Genomic DNA, 20822 nt, shown 5'->3' with positions numbered 1-20822 from the left:
TTTTGATTTAGTCTTAGTCTTCAGACAAAAATGCTGATTAGTATTAGACAAATTTTAGTCATTTTTAATCTAGTCTAGTTTTAATCGACGAAAACTCAAAACATTTTGGTCCATTTTTAGTCAATAAAAAGTCCCCACATTTTAGTCAGTTCTTGTTTGCTTCAGGTAGAATTAACACTTTAAATTTCAGCAGATCATCCAAACATTAGAACAACGATGAGGACACAGCATGTAAAGATTACTTTCTACCATCGCTTCTCATTCAAACAGTGCGACTGAAGCCAACAGCTGATGATCGCTCCTGTTCGTGGGGAAGAAACATCAAATGTTGCATAAAACAACCCTTTTTCTTTGAGCGGGCTCGGAGCCTGAAACAGAAAGCCTCAGTTAACAGAAAAAGGTCATACCGTAACCACCTTCATGATACCCGTTATCACTAACCGGGTTACCCAGTTACAGGAATGAATTGGTTGTATGTTGACAGAAAGATTAGACGCACAGTGGGGGAAAATATGCATTTTAAATGTCAGACAGCCCACCACGAACATTTTAGTTCATCTCGTCTCGTTAACGGAAACAAAACACACGTGTCGTTTGTTTTTTTTATCAAGAATCTTTTTTAAGCCCGTCAACGTCTCGTCTTCGTGGAAAAAAGATTGTTGATGAACATTTTTCATCGTCAACGAAATGAACACTGTTTATTTAGATTGTTTAACTAGTCCTCATTTTTGATCAACTGGTCCACTCTATCATAATTCTTTAATTTATATCTATATGTGAACGAATAAAGAGTATGACATAATATGTCTTTGTTTTTGTGTGTCCCAGATGTACTGCCTGTTAAAGGAATGGCCGTCAATCCGTCCTGAGCAGGCCATGGAGCTGTTGGACTGTAACTATCCAGACCCCATGGTCAGGCACTTTGCTGTCCGCTGCCTTGACAAATACCTGGCAGATGACAAACTGTCACAGTACCTCATTCAGCTTGTACAGGTAGGTCTTAAAGAGAGCTTAGGCTATTGAGTTCAATAAAATGATTGAAAAGGAAGACATTCAGGCACCAAGAACACTATGATTAACTATGCTGTGGAGTAGCTTTCTCTTGTCACTGACAGTCTTATATCTGTGCTGTAGCAGCTTTTGTTTCACATGTTCTTTTGTGTTGACGAGTTTCAGCTCTGTGATGCTTCAGGCTGTCTTTGAAGCCTGGTGTACTCCATAGTCAGCAAACATCATAGAGTCTGAAATAAATAATCTGAACCATGTACATGCATTTTCCTCCTGTTCTCTCCTTCCTCTCTCTCCTGCTGTACTAGGTGTTAAAATATGAGCAGTATCTCGACAATCCCCTGGCCCGTTTCCTCCTCAAAAAGGCTCTGACCAATCAACGGATAGGTCATTTCTTCTTCTGGCATCTCAAGTGAGTCACCACACAGATTGCAGATGTACCTCACTTTTTTCTTTGTCCGTCTAAAAGGCTAAAAACCCATCTCGCCACCATTATTCTCTCTCCCCGTCTCCCCTTTTTGTTCTGCACAGGTCAGAAATGCACAATAAAACAGTGAGCCAGAGGTTTGGGCTGCTGTTGGAGGCTTACTGCAGGGCTTGTGGCATGTACCTCAAACACCTGAGCAGACAGGTAGAGGCCATGGAGAAACTAATTAACCTCACTGACATCCTTAAACAGGAGAAGAAGGATGAGACACAGAAGGTAAGGAGGGCTAAAGCACACAAACACACACACACATACATAAACGCTAAGCACACATCACTGATAGTTGTGTGAGCCTTGCCTTGCTGTGTTACTGTCGCTTGTAGTATTAACTAGTTCTGAAGGACAATAAGCAACAATGAGGAAGCAAAAAAAAATGCATTCCCCAAAACAAGATTTATTAATATGTATATAAAAATGGTGATACATGGTGTAAACACAAATTCCGAACGTATTATCTCATAACAAACAGCTACAGTGTAGAAATAATAATTAAAACAAAAGATAAAGATCCCTCTGTTCATAGGAGGAACATTACATTACCCCCAGAAAATGGCAGGTGGTTTAATTGCCACTCTAGAGAAAGAAAGACTTTGTTGTATAAGAGGTGAAAATGAGAATGAGGTTATTTGTTTTGTTACCCTGTCTAAGAGGACATCAGGGATGTACTTTTAAGCAAAATAATTTCCATTTATGTTGATTTCTTTTGCCTGGAGGACTCTGAAAAACTTAAAATGTGCTTCAGGAACAAAACCAGCATAATAGAGAGAGAAAGCATAATAAGACTGAGCAGTAAAAAATAATCTTTTCTTTTGTCATGAGATGAAATGTTTTACCATTGCAGCTTACATGTGGGTTGATACTTTGTGCATAACACAAAAATAAAAGACAACTACTGTAATATTTGGTGTATAAGACGCACTTTTAATACATTTTTTCATCTAAAAAGTGGAATCAACCTATATACTGGTGCGACCAATATACCAGTATAAAATGCAGAAAGAGGTATTTTATTGGGTTACGGTATTTTACCCAGATGATGGTGCTATAATCTAGCTAAAGTGTCGTCATGATCACCAGTGCAGCCGCCATCCTCACAACAATCAACGTTACCGTAGGCTGAGCTCAAGTACAGCACCGGTAGCTAACAGGAATAGAAACTCGACGTATAGAAAATAGTTGGTAGGCTGTTTTTTGAATGTGTTTCAAATGAATATAAATTGAAATAGTGTTGAAATAACATGTATACATGTTTTTATTAATAAAAAGCTATTGAAAACTTTTTTCCTTCTGGGATACCCCCAAAAACAGACCTGTGTCTTATATTACGGTGCGACTTATAATCCAGATTTTACATATACATTTGAGATTTTTTTGTGGATGCATGTGTTTGTGCTTTTGTGCACATACATTTGCAAATGCACGTTTGTGTGTGTTCATGTGGTTGTGTGTGTGTGTGTCTTGTGTAGGTACAGATGCGGTTTCTTGTTGACCAGATGAAGAGACCAGACTACATGGATGCTCTGCAGAACTTCACCTCTCCTCTCAACCCAGCGCATCAACTTGGAAATCTGAGGTTGGAAGCTACAGTAAACAAACTTGTGTGTTTGTGTGTGTGTGAGGTGGTTTGAATATGGAATAGTGTGGTTATGCGATCTTGACCTTGTCTCGTTAATTTGCGCACAGGTTAGATGAATGCAGGATCATGTCGTCAGCGAAGAGGCCGCTGTGGCTGAACTGGGAGAATCCTGACATCATGTCTGAGCTGCTCTTTCAGAACAATGAGATAATCTTCAAAAATGGAGATGGTAACACACGCACACACACACACACACACACACACACACACACACACACACACACACACACACACAAACACTTTTTAACTTATGTGTGATCCTGAGCTTACCCTGAGCTGTTCTGAAGGTTTTCTGTCCTTTCTGTATTGTTTGTGTATAATCTGTCTGTATCCCAGGATGTTATTAACTGTTACTGTCTCCATTGTGTTTGTGTTGTAGACTTGCGGCAGGACATGCTGACGTTGCAGATTATCAAAATCATGGAGAATATTTGGCAAAATCAGGGACTGGACCTGCGGTAGTTCTCACTCTCCTCGCTTGCTTCAGTTTCTTTATACTCTAACTATTTCCTGCCTCAGTGCACGGAAGCTTAGAACATCTGTTTTGTGTGTCCTCAGGATGCTCCCCTATGGCTGTCTGTCATTAGGAGACTGTGTGGGTCTCATTGAGGTGGTGCGCAGCTCCCACACCATCATGCAGATTCAGTGCAAAGGAGGCTTGAAAGGAGCGCTGCAGTTCAACTCAAACACTCTGCATCAATGGCTCAAGGACAAGAACAAGGGCGAGATGTGAGTGATTCATTTTCTGTCATTTTTGCATCATTAGACAGCGAAGAACAAAGTCCATATGATTACAGGGTCGATTAGAGTTACAGTCCATTTCCTTCTGCTTGCCTTTAAAGTCATTTACAAGCGTCTCTATTTAGATTTTCGACAATTTCTGATTTCTTTGTAAATACAAAATTAAAGGTGTCTTATTGGGGCTTGTGCGTGTGCAGGTATGACTTGGCTGTGGATCTGTTTACGAGGTCCTGCGCTGGCTACTGTGTAGCTACATTTATCCTCGGGATAGGAGACAGACACAACAGCAACATCATGGTGAAAGATGATGGACAGGTAAGTTGTATATGCACACAGATGCAGCACAAATATGGTCAATTTTCATAGTGCAAATAGCTATGCACCTATTCCCATTAAATGGTCCCCATTAACTTTAGGCTATTGTCCTTTCCCCAGTTTTAACAGTCTGTTCATATTTGATTAAACCAGTAAGCAATATTAAGAGAACTTGATGGCTTTTCTTGATATTGGTGTAACAGACTGGGGTGATACCTTGTGTTTTCCTCTGGGTGTACTGACTTTAGAGGTTTACCTTTGAAAGAGAGTTACTCAACTTTGACTTCCTGCTTGCCTCTTTGTTCGGCTCTTGTTCAGCTGTTTCACATAGATTTTGGCCATTTCCTCGATCACAAGAAGAAGAAATTTGGCTACAAGAGAGAACGAGTTCCCTTTGTACTGACACAAGACTTCCTCATCGTCATCAGCAAGGGATCCCAGGAGTGTGCTAAGACCAAAGAGTTCGAGAGGTGCTGCAACTTTTAACCTCTTCACCTGTCACAACAAAGCTTTGCTATAGATGTGTTTTTCTTCAAATGGTTTTAAAGTATTTACATAGTCAATCTGAAGAGCATGAAAAGTGGTTTATTGAAATTGGAATTTTATTATTATTTAGACACTACAGATTTTTTGTGCACTTTAATATGCACGGTGCATTTTTCTTGCCTCACTTCCCCGACTATGATAAGCTCATTGTGAACTCAGTGAGATCATTTTGCATCACTGACTTAATGTGTAAGAGGTAGAAGAAAGAAGAGAAAAGAGGAAATTGGTTAGCATCCTTCCTGTTCTGAGGTGAAGCTGACCTTTAACAAATTTAACATCATTTGAACATAAGATTTTGACACATTTTTCTGATCAAGATGAATTGCATATGTGCTAACTTTGCATAAGCTCTGACAAGGCAGTGTGTGAGGGACTTGTGAAATGACTTGCCATCATCACTTTTGAAAAAAATGGCAGCAGACTTCGTTTAAACTTTCCTTTTCTCTCTTATTCTCCTTCGCCCCGCTTTCCCTGCACTGCAGTTATTTAATGAATTCACACCTTACCTTTTCCATCTCCCTCCAGGTTCCAGGAGATGTGTTATAAAGCCTACCTGGCCATCCGGCAGCACGCTAACCTCTTCATCAACCTGTTCTCCATGATGCTGGGCTCTGGCATGCCTGAGCTGCAGTCATTTGATGACATCGCCTACATCAGGAAGACGCTCGCTCTGGAGAAGAGCGAACAGGTAAGAACGTTTTTCCTATATCTGTTTTGTTGTGATCTTAGTCTTGGGTCTCCAAATAGTTTCTGATTCATTCACTTATTACACATCTCTCTAATGTTTTTCTGACATGTGCAGGAGGCTTTGGACTACTTCATGAAACAGATGAACGATGCTCACCATGGAGGATGGACCACCAAGATGGACTGGATATTCCACACAATCAGACAGCATGCACTTAACTGATCTTCTGCACACAGACAAAATACACCAGTCTCACCAAGACGAGGATTTGCTTCTGCTGTTGAGCTGTTGGTCTTTCAAGGAATCTCAGTTCTCCATTTCAGCCGACAACATGAACCGCTCTCTGATGATGGTGTTTCTGCATCCTGTTTTGTTTTTTACAACCAGCACTATTTTTGTTTATTTAAGCGAGGCCTCTGTTTTTCTTCTGCATCTTTTTGTGTGGTCTTGATGACGCCCTCACATAAGCCTCTGCTTGTTCTGCATCATCCTCCTGTCCCAGTGAAGATGAAGATCGGCAACTATGCCTCCTCGTCTTCCCAACAGGAACAAACCGGGTGACCAAGAAAAGTTTACCATTACCCTGCTGCTCTTGCTGAAAAAAAAAAGGACAAAACAGCGTGAAAACGATTTATCTGCCAAGCTAGAAATGTAGCCACAAAGTAAGTTCACCTTGCTTCTCTTCTGCTGTATGAATGCTGCACTGCGGCTCCAGTGGGCACAAGAAACTGTCTAGTTTCTCCAATTTCTCACACAGTGAAGGATTACAGGAGAATGGGAGCATCTACACTGACCACCCCTGCACAGTCTTCCACCATCTCTTTGGTGAAGTTGCCCTCCTGAGCTGATCTGACTTCAGCTCTCCCACCTTCGCAGGAGAGTCTCTGGGTTGTTTTGCACAGCTCTGCACTCTCCCCCAGCCTCAATGACAAAGCACTCCACCACTTGGGAACATTTGACGGTGGTTCAGCTTTAGACTCGTTCAAAAACTTCAGGGTGATGATGCCTTTCCATCAAAAAAACAGCACTTAGAGATACCAGAATAATATACAGATTTATTATGACTTTTTAAATTTATTTATGTATCTAGTTTCTTTCAGTTTCTACGCAGGCAAAAGTCAACTCTCCGGAAACACACCACTGTTGTGTAAATATATTTGGAGGTTTTGTATTTGTGTTTACATATTTGCTTCCTTCTGGCCACGAGTGAGACAGCTTCCACTCATCTTCTCATGCAGTTTTTGCCATCACTTTTAAGTCAAACCCCTCACATGACCTTATCACCAATTTGTTTTGTTGTGGCTAGTTTGCAGCCCTACTTGGACTTGTAAGTATGGATTTGTTTGGGGATGCAAAATGGCGAAAAAAGTGAAAGTGCCAATCACACATTTTGTGAATAATGTGACCTATTTTTAGCCTCGGGCTGTCTGTTTTGACAGCGAGTAAAGACCCAGGGGAATGTCATGTCTTCCTGTTTATAAAATGCCTTGGCGTCACAGCACAACACTCCACAACAATGCACACTGCTCGGCCCCACAAACTCTGCCTACACATACTATCACAGAATAATCAACATGAGAAGCTAGACCTGAGCTTCAGTGTGTATTTGTCACTCTCTCTTTGTCAATCTCGGATCCCATCGGCTATAGTCTGAGACGATACAGCCTCTGGGGCCACCGGTGAACGTGCCGGGCGGTAAGCGTTAAACGACTTCCTGTCAAGACTTCCTTTTGCGCGTGCTGCATTGTTACAGAGAGAGAAACCGTTTTCTTGTGATTGACTTATTAACGGGTCTTACCTTCACTGAAATTTGAACATCATTATGCAGATTAGTAAGAAGTAAAAATTCAAGTTTTCTCAGGTCTGTCCTCGAGAGGAGAAGAAAACTACTTTTAAAATGCTCATTTGTTGAACGGAGGTCGGATCGATCTGATGCATTTGAGGAAGTTGGGAAATCTGAACGCTGAGCGGCTTTCGTGACACAGCGTCATGGGAATTTATCTCAAGTTAAATTTTAGATCTAGAACAGATTGTTAGCTGTTAGCATTTATTGATTAATAAGAAGCTAAATTGTCTTCAGATCAGGCTGATGGGAGCCGGGAGGTCATTACGGCAGAGTACGTTCCGCCTGCTTTTGCTCTCCTCACAGACTGTTTTTCCTGCATACGCCGCAGCCAATAAGTCAGTATTACTCAGACTAGCGTAGTTCAAACAGAACACTTGCCTTCCTGGAAATCCAAGTCCCTGCCTACAGATTCATTACTATGTAGAATCTGTAAATAGAGATTACTGAGCCCATAACCCTGGCAGTATTTGAGCCCAGGCCATGTTAAAGCCATGTTTTTTTGTTAGATAGTAAATTAATGGGATCGGAAGGTTTGCTTATCGTCACAATCACATGCCATTTCATAAATGTATGTAGGTTATTTTTACGTTTTACAGAAAGAGAAAAGAGAACGATTTTGGTGCAATGCATTTATTAATCACTGTCTTTCAAGCTGACCATAGCTGGCAAATCCCTGATGATGGTTCGGGAATTCTCTCCATGTTTTGCTTAAAATAATTGCAGTACATGTCACAACTTTGTCATATTATTTGAGAAACTCTTGTACTGTGTGCTTTGCTGAGGATCGAATGTAGCATTTGGCAAGAAAAGATGCCTCAGAGCAACCTCACGAATACCCTCCCCAACGCACCAAGGAAGAAATTTCAAATTTCAATTTGTGCCCATCGCTAAATTAGTGTGAAACGTCATCTGCTACTTTAAAAGAAAGTCTGCACTTTTCTCATCCAACTGTTGATTGTATTGAAAAGCCAAAGTTGGGGTCTGTTCTGATGTGGTGTGGGTTGTCGTGTTGTTGCAGCATTTATGGCTTGAATGTATTCACTGCTAACATGTGCACTCATCTTTTTATGTTTGTTAATGTTTATGTTTTCTCTCTAAAGTCAGATGCAGTGCCATAAATCGTGCAGTAGGTTATCAGCGGAGAGAGCTCCTCTCTTGCTCCCTCTTTCTTAACGTGCCAAATCAGGCGTCACCGAGGCCTGTGAACGCTGATGCTGGAATCACATCTCGCAGTAATCAGTGTAAGATTTAAAAAGAAGAAGTTGGCCGTATGCACTTAAAATTCTAGTTCTCAATGCCTTTTTGGTCCAAAAGGACTCCGTAGGAAGAACGTTAGCCTAGTGTGCATGTTTCTCAAGCAGCATTAGCAGTGTGTGTGTTGTACATTTTGAAGCAGTGTGTTTGTAGAGTTATAGTCAAACCTCTTTTTTTTCTGGGTGGGTTTCATGTGTGACAAACCTGTTGTGTTGTTATCTTTGAAATCATTTTCCATGCATCCTCCAAACTCATAGCACGAGTGTGTGTGTGTGTGTGTGTGTGTGTGTGTTCGCCCATATGCATTAACTGTCTTTTCTGTACGGGTTGCAGAGCTTCATTGGCAGGCCCCAATGAGCATTATGTCTGTATGTACATGTCCATATGTCTGTGTGTGATGACACTGAACTGTTGAAGTGGTGGTGTCTTGTTTTTGCAGCATTTGTAAGGAAACTTTTTTTTATTATCCATACGTTATACGTAAATGTTTTACTTGAAGTGTCAAGAATCCGAACCACAGCTGTATTTTGTTGGTTTACACGTGAGGTGTTTATTTAGTACTGAGAGTTAGTGTGTATTGTACTGTGTGTATGAAGCATATGTGCCCAACATTTCAGCTGTTATTGAACTAATGAAGGACTAAAGTTCAAATTTTTAAGGTCAGGTGCAGTGAGAATTATGACGAAATATCTTTCAGGATTAAATCATTTGAATCTCAGAACGTTGAGCAGCTGTAAGGGATGGATCTCGCATCAACTCTGAGCTTGTTTGTTTGAAGCTTTTCTGCTCCCCAACAGTGGTGCTGAATCGATGCAGGACGTCTGCAGTAATTGTTGCACTTCCCTCCCTTAAGTGAAGGCTTTATATCCCCTCGTCAAAAAGCTTAACAATGAAAACAAGGGCCTGTAATTATAAATCTTCTCATCACAGGATCAGGCGAAGCTAAGCTAGTTTGTCCGACCTCATGGATCAACAATCTGAAGGAGATTAAGTTTCACACAATGATACAAAATGATTGTACCTGCTGTTTTACTGAGTAAAGTTGAAAAGGGCGGATTTTAATTCAAGCCCATTATGTGTGCAGAGAAATACTGATTTTAACAGAGAAAGGAGAGGAGAGGAATCATGTCCCGCTAATACAATCATCTGATCTGAGCGATGATTCCAGGATGAACAGTGGACATAACATGAGCACCAGAGATTATAAAATGCAGTTCAATGCAGAATCTGTGCAGTAAATCCAATTTATGTGAAGCTTAAAATGCTCCATGTGTTCATTGTAAGATGTTTTTGTTTGTCATGTTTTTTCACCTGGTGTTCACTCATTGCGTCCACAACTTTTTTTTGTGAACAGGGCAGCAAGTTATCTCTTATAAAGCAGATAACGAAAATATTGACAAATCCCAAAGTTGCAGGGTTCTTGTAACATAAATCACATTTTTAAAAAGCCTTTGAATTGGCTTTAAACAGAATTAATGTTGAGGGTTTTAAATTCTTCAACTTGCTGGAAACAAGACTTTTTAGGCTTCTCAAATGTCCACAATGTCTCATTTTAAAGATGCTCTGTGGTATCATGTTCTCTTCTGTATGCAGTGCTCGTGTCTCACTAATATAGTTCTATACCATGCTGTCGGAACCTTAACCTATACTATGAATGAATGTATAACGGGCCAATGTATTGTTTTCCACAGCCTACCTGCATGAGATTGGGCAACGATGATTATTCATCCTCTTGCTACATGTTTTGTTTTTTTTATTTAGTCTGCTAAGCAGCCACACAGATGTTTATAAATTAATGCCTTAAGTTTGCTCCCTGTAGGAACAGTTTCATACAATAAACTGTGTTTTTTTATTTATAAATGTATATTGTGTTTCATTTGGGTTTCCTGGTCACAGAGTAAAGGTTTGTACCCTGACTGACTGACTGACTGGTCATCTGAGTGTCCCGTGAAGATGTACAAATAAATTTGTTAAACATTTACCCGCCTGTTTGCCCTTACACTCTCTGCTTTTGAAGTTTGCACAAAATCTTACTTTACGGGAGTTTTTGTAAAGTTTGGTCCGCCATGTTTAACCACTGTTTCTTTAAATATTTAGAGTATCTAAGTTTAAAAGTTGCTCTCCTGAACAGGGATTATATTATGTGTTAGAAACAGACTGTTGAGGACTTCTACTAATTTCACTGTCAATTAATTTGTTGCTTTTTTTTCAGTCCAACTGTGAATCTTGAACCGTGTCTGGGGCAAAAAACATCTTGTTATGGTGAAACAAAGCTGTGTATTATCAGTCTGTGTTGAATGAAGGTGATAAATGGAAGTGTTTACAGGAAGAAAAAAAAACAAGCAACAGAACAAAGTTTTATTTTGTTTTCTTGAAGATTGTTTCCAGATTTCCAATGTGCCATTTCTCACTCTCTCATAATCGACACTCAGAACAGCTAATTGCTCTTTTTCTTTAATTTAGTCAAAGAAACTGAATATAATAACAGTGTAGAGTTGTATCATGATGTTCCAGAGTTTTCTGAGCAGCTACAAGGCTCAAATATTGGTTTCTTTTGTAATTTTTCACCTTAACTTGCTATTTTATTAACTTAATGTTTTAAATCTGCATAACAGCCCAGAAGATGCAGCCCAGTGTAGTAGAGTATGTTCTACAAAGCAAACAACAATGATCTGTTTAGAAAGCATGACAATTGAGATTATGTTGAAAATAAAAAGAAAACTTTATGCTGCCAGATCTGTATCTTGGAAGGCTCCTTCAACTCCAGGTTCTGGGCTCGGGTCTGCAGGATCCTTCATTGGCACCGCAGGCTCGACTGGACTGAAAGGTTTCCAGGGATTGGACGGGCAGTGGAAGGGGTTGTCGTTCACTGCATCGGGGGAGGCAGACGGTTTGGAGGCTTTGGTGTCCTCCTCAGAAGATTCTTCTTTGTCCTTTGGAGCATTCGGCGGGGACGCCTCGGGTGGGGACGCTTTGGTCGGGGGCTGCATTGCTGGAGAAGGAGTGGAGGGACCTTTCCTGAGTGGAGACCAACCAGGAGGACGACGCCTGGTCAACTCCTGAAGAAAAGATCCAGCATACAACATGATGATGAATGACCTCACCTGACTTTTCATTTTCCAACTGAAGATTTTGTACCTCTACCTTTAAGGATTGTCAATAAGAACAAAGGATAGACTACATATAAGAAGGCGACAAACCAGAGCCAAAGTGCCTCAAACCTGCATTGTTTCTAAAGGCCAACAGGGGGCGACTCCACTGCTCGCAAAAAGAAGACTGATTGTAAAGACGTGATTTCATTTGGTAACTTATGGTCCCATTTAAAGTAAAATAATACAGCAGGTGTTGCTTTAGGGCATGGCTACCTCTGATTGACAAGTTGCTGAGACAGAAAGCGATGTAGCAATGCATTTTCATTCGTCCAAATATGGTTACTTATGATTCAACAAATGGCAAAAAGGCAAACATGAGGCTTCAAAACGTGCGTTCCAAACAAATAAGTAACATCCTGTTGGCTACGTCCACCCCTTTAATACAATCTACGATGGGAAAGAGCGGTCTTTGCTGCACGTTTATTAATGGCGGCTAGCCCCAGCTGCTTCAGCACCATGGACAGGGCCAGCATTCCTTAAACTAACAGCAATGAGGCTTCATTTTCATTTCACTTTGTGCGCTTTTGTGGGCAATGTTTTACAAGGACTGTCCTTATGAGGCTGATGACAACGTGTTTGAAAGCAGGTGCGCACTGCGGACGTAGGTGAGGACAGCAGACGAGCAGCGGAGGAACAGCCCCGCCTACTCTCCGAACAAAGTATCCAGAGCCATATAGGCAGAGAGTCGCGTCAGTGGAGGTCCAATATGCTCCATGATCCGCCATTGCGATGTCGCAACTCTCTCTCTCTATGGCTGTGAAAGTACCGTCACTCACTCACTCACTCAGTCACATACAGACCCATGTGTGGGGTCAGCCTAAAGTAGCATGATACCAGTTTTGTCAGAATGGTGTTGGGTTATACTGCCCACTAGTGGCCAAAAAATAAAAAATAAATCAAACATTGGAGCTATAAAGTGAATTTTTCCTCTCAGCTATTGTCCAACTAAAGCCAAGCAAACATAACAAAGACAAGCAGGTAAGTCTTGAATTTCTCAACATGTCAAATCAATGTACATGGGGCTGTAGTAAGAATAACAACCATTCACAAAAGAGTTTGACAAGTGGTGTCTTTTTTGAGTTCAAAAGCACGTTAGCTTGTCCACCTAACTAGCTTAATGCTAACAGTTGTACCTTAAACATTATGAAATTAGAAAATGCTTGGGTCAGGACTTTTTCAATAGACTAATAATTGCAATAAACACATAATTAAGCAAATACTGTTCAAGAAACCAGGGAAAGGAAGCATTGAGGCTAAATATGAAAGTTTAGTGTAACTAATTTGTAAAAAGCGGGGCTCACCGTGGGAGGCATTGCTCCTGCGTCACACTCTATTTGGACCTGTGGGGGCTTCAGTCTCCATGGTGCTACATCCACTGTAGAGTTACAGTGAGCAAACTCCTGCACACACAAACACACGTCAGCTCAAACTATCATGGAGATGATCACATTATAGAAAGGGTGATACATGTTTTCATGTTTACCAGATCCTGGTCATCATGGACACAAGCATCACCGAGGTCTTTATTTTCGGCCTTGGCACAGTTGGTTTTCTTCATATCAAATTTCAGCTTGAACCTGAAACCTGCGACCACCTGCAAGAATTCACACAGATAGTAGGTAGAATAGAAGCTACCTGAAATTCTCTCATCAATGTCTTTCACCATATGACCCCGCCTCTACCTGTCTAGTGGCATAGCCGACAGTGTGCAGGGAGAACAGGTGAGTGGAGTCGGACATGGAGTTGAACTTGGAAATGGAGACTGCAATAGGAACTTTGAGGTCCTCTGAGTTCTCATCGATGTCCTCGGGGCAGCCCAAACAGTTAGCTCTCTCTGCGATGATTAAATTATCTGGAGGGAAGAAGATTAGATCGAGTAGGAAATAAGCAGCAGACGGACATGGCTCAAGTCATTCACAAAATAGTCACCTAATTAATTTTTATAAACTATATCTTTTTTTTTCAATGGGTCCTTCTTCCTTGTCAAAACCTGACACCTAAACTAAACAGAATTCATCCGGACCAAATTGACTCAAAGAGTTCTTCATGCGTAAGGCCAAAGTTGAGATGAGAACTACTGTGGCTCCTTGAGTTAGTCAATTACACATACATACGTTTAAAGCTTTAGGGTCATCAGGCATGATTGAATTGTACAGAACAGTATCATCTGCATATTGTCAAATTATGTTACTTTAGGACAATACATTATTCTAGGGAAAGGCCACAGACTGTATATAAGAAGTGGATATAGCCTTTGGGCCTGAAAAGTGAAGTGAAAAATACCTTAAAGGTATAATAAGTAGGATTTTCCTAGAAAAATAAAAACACTTTTACAATTATAATATAATATAAATCATCACTTATGGGCCTCTATACATGTGTGTAGGTGAGTGTGCAGACCCTTGTGAGACCCTTCCCTCTGCATCTATTCTGTTGTTTTGCTTTGCATGGGATGTTTTCAGGAGGGGCGCTGTCGTGGTTCCCTGAGCCAATCACAGCGTATAGGTGAGTGTGGGAGTGGTTCAAATTAGCAACTGGGCCCCATTCAGACCGGCGAACATGGCGAAAGAGCGATGCAGAGTTGGCCTTCTTCCTGTTGGACAGGTAGGTGCCTCAAACCGGGTAGGACAAACTAACCGGTGGTTACCGTGCTAGCGCAACGGTAACTGTGCTGTTGGTGTTAGCTCGGCGGGGTGGGCATGTTCTCGCACGAGAGAGTGAGAGTGAGCTTCTGGTGACGATGAGCCCAGGAGGAGGGGCCCAGTTTGAATGTGTTGTTGACAAAATGCAAGGAAAAATCCTACTTATTGTACCTTTAAGCCTGCACTCTTCCTAATGGCCAGAAGGGGACCCCACTTCTCACATGATTTAATAAGTCAGTAAATTTTTAACTATTGAGTTTAGGGTCTCAATCGCTAGTTTCAAGTATTCCTAAATATTTTTAGTAATTTTAGATACAGCATGAGGAAAACTCAGGTTCCTGCAGGGTATGGTTTAAAGCTTGGTTATTATGTGATCCAAGTTGGCAACATGGCAACCTGGAAAACTACTCAAAGAAAAAAATACCCTGCTCTGTATCTGGCTCAATAAGATCACGATCTGTCCGTATTTCACGCACAGTTACTATAAAGTATAAACTACGTCTCCATGCTGTGAATGAGCTGTAACCTGCCAACAGTTCATCACTGACTAATTGCTAGCCACAGCTTTGAAGCCCAACAAAAAGGTATTTGGGACAGCCCTACAAAATTGGTATCTTAATTAATGTAAGTACGTGAACAAAAAGGCAGCATGCCAACAGCGCTAATGTAAGCTGAATGACTCAAACAAGTGACCGAAATTTTCCAATCTGAGTTTTAAACTGTTGCTTAACATTTTGGAAGTCGGATAGTGTAAACATGCAATCTATTTACTGTAGGCTGACAGTGTGCTGGTTAGGCAAACAGACTAAAGTCTAGACTGTTGCTTCCTTTTATGGTGTGCTAAGTTGATATTTTGCTCTCTCTGTCTGCAGATGGTGTTGATATATTACAAAATCAGCCCCAGACTGTGTCCCCTGCACCCACCAGTGTACATTTTCCTCAATGACTCACTGTTTTCCTAATGAGAAATATGCTCTCCTCTGAGTCATGTTGGACTGACTCATTTAGACCAGAGATTTCCTGCTGTAAGAAAACTCTTCATACATGATCCAATTATTCCTGGAAGATCTAAATAAAAACTGTGGCTCTTACGGAGCTAAGTGTTTCTCGTTATGTGGGATTAGATTGTAAAATTCCCCCGCTGGCGGCATCTCATGACAAGAGAAGTAATGAGGATTAATGAGCCACTTGTTCTGTGGTTTCTCAAATGAGGTCCCAAGTTAAAAGGTTTAACTTGGTTTCTTATTGAATATATTTTTAAAAATCACTTTAAGTGTCCCAGAGTATCTCACACTGCAGAAAACAAAGGAAAGGCTATATATATTAGCCATTTTAGACTTGCTGTTCTTTGATGTTGGTTAAAATGCTGTTCTGCTTTCTTGCCAAGAGTCAATTGAAAACAGAGAACACTGACGCCACTGTGACGTATTTAGGGCAAATAATGAGCTGGCAGTGACAACAGCTAATTAGCTTAGCTTAGACTGGCAGAAGCTAGCCTGACTGTAAACAAAAGCAATAAAAGCTCACTAAATGACATGTTAAATCTCTTTCATGTTGTCTGAACAAACGGTGTAAATAAACGGTGATGGTGATAAACGGTAATTACGGGAGCACACTTCCCAGATATCCAGACAGTGCTGCATGTGTGACGTCCACGGTTGGCTCCTCTTGTAACTCTGGCTAACGGTCGCTTTCCTTTTCAGACTGTTTGCCTTCATCTGAGCGTCGAGTTTGTTTCTTTTTCTTTGGATTTTCACTTATTTCTGAAGTTGTATCTGTAGTCATCCATCTTTTCTTTGTTTGTTCAGCCATAGTAGATTACTGTTTACTCGCAACACTTGCAGAGACTGGAAAAGCAGCCGCTTAGCTCCGCCTACCCTCTCTGGCAGACCAACCACTGCTGGCTGATGGAAAACGCGCCACTAACTGGGCGCCGCTCGTGATTTTTTCCGACACCGACAGCCAGTCTGTAATACTGCAAATCAGTGGGCCATAGGCTCGATCACCATTGCGTTACGCAATTGATACTGACTTAACAGACATTTATTCAAATAAAAATCTTCGATAATTTTATACTGGCTGGCAGATTTTGTTACTTTTGGGTAGAGCTAGGCTAGCAATCTCCTCCTGTTTCCAGTCTTTATGCTAAGCTAAGCTAACTGTCTCATGGTCCCAGCTTCAAATCAAATCAAAGAAGCAATTTCCCCAAATGTCAAACTATAATTAAAGAGAAATGTTGATGAATGATTTAACTCACCCAACTGGCAATCAACTTGTCTAGTGTCTGCTTCGGTCTCTGTCATGTAAACCGTGGCATTGCATGGAAGGGCCTCCTGGAGGGATAACAGGACACATATTGTTAGGCTAATGAGAGATGTTTTTAAAACTGTACAATCCAAACCTTTAATATTAAAAACTTTAAACTGTATAACCACCTCCATGTGTCACAGGAAGTCTGCAGATTTGTTGCTGAATAAGCAATATATTTCTGGTAAGTTATCTTTCCCCACAGACATGAATGGAGGACATTATTACCTTTTTTCCATGGGGCAGATATTCGCAGTCTGTCCAGGATTTGTTGCTGACAGCTAGACAGTCACTCCTCCTGCTGGTGAACTGCAGCGAGTACACTGAGTCTGAGCCATTCTCTGACTGTAGAGACACACATCACACCCACGCACACAACAGACACACACAAACACATATGCAATCAGTAAATACCAGAGGTCAAAGTGTCTCAACATGTTTGCCTAAAGTTTCTCAGTAATCCAGTTTTAGCTCTGTATTCACATCAACACTGAAAGAAGTTCTGGATTTAATAAAGTAACGTTGATTTATTTGGAGAAATACGACTTTAAAGTATTGGCATATTAAATGTATTTTTTGCACTCATACTTTCACCTTATTTTTCTACATTTGTACACATCAAATGTCCGTCACATACTGCAGCAATTGCTGAGACTAATAGGCATGAACATAGAACAGACTGGTCGAGGATCAGGCGATTGCAATGATCCTTATCCAGCTATTTGACCCATATCTAAAAAGCAGACATTTTATATTTCATATTTCACTTATAATCGAGTTGATACTTTTGTACTGTTATTTTGGAGAAATCTGGCGCTAGAATTTCCCCTTAGGATTAATAGTTATCTTATCTGAGGTGGTCATGAATAAAAGTACCGATTTTTTTTACATTAAACCAAACATTGATTATTTGAGTCTTCCTTGATTGATAATGGAGAGAAGCACTGTGTTCCTGTGTAGTTAGTGTATAATATTTCCCTTTTTACAGGTATGAAAATTTGTGTATAGCAGAAGTTAGACCAGCTGCAACAGTGAATGAATGGAGCATCAGAAAAGACAAAATTCCCCCAAAAAACACAGAAAACATTGTTATAAGTTTATAAATGACATAAAATGGCATGTCGCAGTATTTTTAACTTAAGATGTAATTTGGGTTATTGACTACTTTCCTCAAATTATATACATTTTCTATAATCACTGTACCTTGCTGGCTGAAAGTATCTGAAAGAGGGCCAGTTTGTGTCCAGTGTTCAGCGCCTCGTTGAACTTGTGCATGGCGCTGTGGACGGCCTTCTCCACAGACGGGTCATCACAAAAGATCAGGACGCCAGGCTGGACCTGCACTGCATCCTGCAAGAGATGAATCGGAAGAAAATTATATTTCTGCTGCACAACATTTAGTCTGAATATATTTTTTACAGCAGTGGTGAAAAAAATATCTCAAGTAAACTGTGATATTTGTATTTTCCTCCCTGCAGTACTTATCAGAGGGTTATACTGCACGTTTTACTCCACTAAATTTATATCAAAGCTAAAGTTAGAAGTTGCTTTTAAGTATAAACTCATGAAACACATATATTGAATTCTGATGTTTTGCCATAGACTAAACTGCCCAAAAGTGAATAAAACATAAACTTACACATGTTAATGCATCATTAATATAAATCCAATTGTATACCTAGCTTTGAAACACAGTTGGCTGAAAAATGACTGCTTTTACCTGCCCTCGAGGACATTTCTGTCGAGAAAAAAATACTTTTTTATTTACATAACAGTTTGCATGAGGGACTTTTAATGCATTACTGTCTTGGTGTTGTAGTTTTATTTAAATAAAGATCTGAACACTTTTAACGCAACTGTGTACGAGCAAGGCGAAATTGCATCATTTAAGAGGGTCACAAAAAGGTTAAACGACTAAGAAACGACACATAACGCAGTGGCTAACAGATAAATTATACTTGTAATCCAAAGTAAAGTACGCTTCACTTGTGTTGTGTTTTTAGGCTACTTTATTTCTATTTTATTTTGTATTTCAGAGGAAAATATTTACCATTTAACTCAGCTAAATTTATCTGAAAGCTATAGCTGCTGGTTCATTTTTAGATAACCATTTAATATACAAAACATTGTATTACTTCTCAGTAGTTAGCCCCAATTCTACGGGCCGTGCAGTAGAATTCTGCTTACATGATCCTTATCAATATCTGATTAAATACTTACTCTTTTACTTACTACCTTACTCAAAAAAAGTTAGGATTTTGCTTGCTTCTTACCTGCCCAAACACTGCGCTGTGGAGGCACAACAGGCCCAGGACACACAGCCCAAATCCCCAGCTCATCGTCTGATCCTGATGAATATTTAGCTCTGCTCTGCTGCAATGTAAAGAAAGGTCAAATATTACACCGTTTAAGTCTTTTAGCAGAAGTTTATCAATGCAGTCGAGTGCATTTCATGCCCAAACTGCCTTCTGACCCTCGCGAGGTTTCCTGGATCAATTTCTTCAATTGTAGCTGAAAAATAACTTTAGTTTTCAAGCTTTCCAAACAAACTTATTTAATTAAAGTAAAGACCTATTGATGCATTACTTACAGTTACTGCAGGTGGAGAGGCCTGCTGTCGAACCTTGAAGAGGAAAAACTGGACTTCTCCACAGACAGGGATGGATGAGTGAGCGAAGTTCTCCTGAAACTGTGGGCGGGAATCCTCAGTAAAATGATGACACAACAATGATGGAAACACACACACAGAGGACAGGAGGGGGCAGAGGACACGCACACACACACACACACACACACACACACACACACACATTAATGCTCGAAAATCAGTTGCCAAAAGGTGAGTAAATGTTTGCTCTCTTGTTTGTCCTCCTACCTGTTGGGTCAATAGTCAGTATCAAAGAAAGGAGAGCATGTGAGGAGATGAACTAACTTCCTTTATTAGTGACCTTAAAGAGCAAACTCTCTTACCTTACACACACGTTCTTAATACATGAAACCACAAAGGTAGAGTTGATTGACAATGACTGTATGGTGGCAAAAAGTTCCCTACCTGCACATGTATAGGAGCCATTTTTGGGGTTTGTGTGTGCGTGTGTGGTCAGTGTGTGTTTTGTGCGTTTTAACTGGTACTTTGTCCCTGTCGACCTTTAGCCTATACCACTCTGATTTCCTCACAGCAAGCCTGTGAAACGAGGTGAAATGTGCTCAGATGTTTTCCTGTAGAGGCTTCATACTGACATTGTGTTCGTGCAGTTACAAGATTACACCAAGTTCATCAAGTACAAAAAGGTCAGCATACCTGTCAACTGATGATGTCAACATCTTCCACGTTTCCCCCGCAAATCATTGTCTCTGTTGCACTTCGGCTCCATGTTGTGCAGCTTTGTGATAATGGACACAGAGGAAGTCCTGACGTGCGATTTTTGAGACTGCTAAGAAATTGTTTTAAAAAACAAAAACAAAGACAGTCCCTGGTATAAAGCCGGTTTGTTAGAGCAGAATTCTGCCCTCTTGTGGTTACTCCGAGAAATTATGTTCCCCTGACACAGATGAAACTGTCAGGATCCTACTTCGGTCCAAGCAAAGCAGTTGCTTCAGATAAGCTAATGACAGTAACAGCTTCATCACAATTAATTTGACAATTACTGATACTATTTCTGCAGGTTATTTTTTGTTGATGGCTAAGGTATCGTGATCAAAGGATTGTGTAAAATCCTTACCTGAACATCAAGAGGCTGAAGCAGGCCGCGCAGGTCAGAACTGCTCCTACTCCGTACTCCGGATGTCATCGGCCGCGATAATGACGTGAAGCAACATACTGGCTACAAAAGAGGAGTACTATTAGAACAATAATGGGCTGTGATCAATTCTGTTTCAAGGAGTCTAATACAGGGATTTAACTAAAGGCCAGTTCTGGTTTGAGCTCTATTTTGTTTTAGCCATCATTTCTTTCAGTTTTGATGAAAATGTAATTAAATTTAAAGCTAATTGCTGAGATCCAGGAACACATCAACATCAGTGTCAGTTATCATAGCACAGAAACATTTAAAAGTATCACTTAAACAGTGATATTCTCTTACTAGAAAAAGCTTGGACATTATTAAATAACAAAAATCACGCACCATCATAAAATGACTGAGAAACTCTTTTGTCCTTCAGTCTGTCAAGCTGTTAAATCAGCGTTTGGGCTCTAAGTAG

The 20822-nt window shown here is 40.5% G+C and overlaps 2 protein-coding genes across 2 annotated transcripts in view; one reads left to right on the top strand and one right to left on the bottom strand.

Moving 5' to 3' along the window:
- Positions 1 to 10500, top strand: part of LOC138607036 (phosphatidylinositol 4,5-bisphosphate 3-kinase catalytic subunit alpha isoform-like) — a 29857-nt gene extending 19357 nt beyond the window's left edge. Inside the window, exons 16-26 of the mRNA XM_069679567.1 lie at positions 829 to 993; positions 1317 to 1420; positions 1540 to 1711; positions 2962 to 3068; positions 3179 to 3300; positions 3511 to 3589; positions 3690 to 3860; positions 4070 to 4187; positions 4506 to 4657; positions 5259 to 5421; positions 5536 to 10500. Coding sequence (XP_069535668.1) covers positions 829 to 993; positions 1317 to 1420; positions 1540 to 1711; positions 2962 to 3068; positions 3179 to 3300; positions 3511 to 3589; positions 3690 to 3860; positions 4070 to 4187; positions 4506 to 4657; positions 5259 to 5421; positions 5536 to 5643 — 1461 coding nt within the window. The 3' untranslated portion in view covers positions 5644 to 10500. The remainder of the gene's footprint in view (positions 1 to 828; positions 994 to 1316; positions 1421 to 1539; positions 1712 to 2961; positions 3069 to 3178; positions 3301 to 3510; positions 3590 to 3689; positions 3861 to 4069; positions 4188 to 4505; positions 4658 to 5258; positions 5422 to 5535) is intronic.
- Positions 10501 to 10910: 410 nt separating this feature from the next.
- On the bottom strand, positions 10911 to 18961 carry kng1 (kininogen 1). The gene is made up of 8 exons (XM_069680667.1): positions 18896 to 18961; positions 17826 to 17972; positions 16851 to 16967; positions 16573 to 16648; positions 13356 to 13525; positions 13157 to 13267; positions 12975 to 13073; positions 10911 to 11580 (listed from the first exon to the last, which is right to left on the bottom strand). The coding sequence occupies exons 1-8, from the start codon at positions 18959 to 18961 to the stop codon at positions 11245 to 11247; spliced, it is 1122 nt and encodes a 373-aa protein (XP_069536768.1). The 3' UTR covers positions 10911 to 11244.
- Between the last annotated feature and the right edge of the window lie 1861 nt (positions 18962 to 20822).

This window comes from Semicossyphus pulcher, unplaced genomic scaffold (genome assembly GCF_022749685.1).
Source record: "Semicossyphus pulcher isolate SPU_LCO1_2020_fin unplaced genomic scaffold, fSemPul1.0.p SCAF_4, whole genome shotgun sequence".
Classification (NCBI taxonomy): Eukaryota; Metazoa; Chordata; class Actinopteri; order Labriformes; family Labridae; genus Semicossyphus; species Semicossyphus pulcher.
The sequence above is the reverse complement of the archived record's forward strand: the minus strand, read 5'-3'. Positions and strand labels throughout refer to the sequence as shown.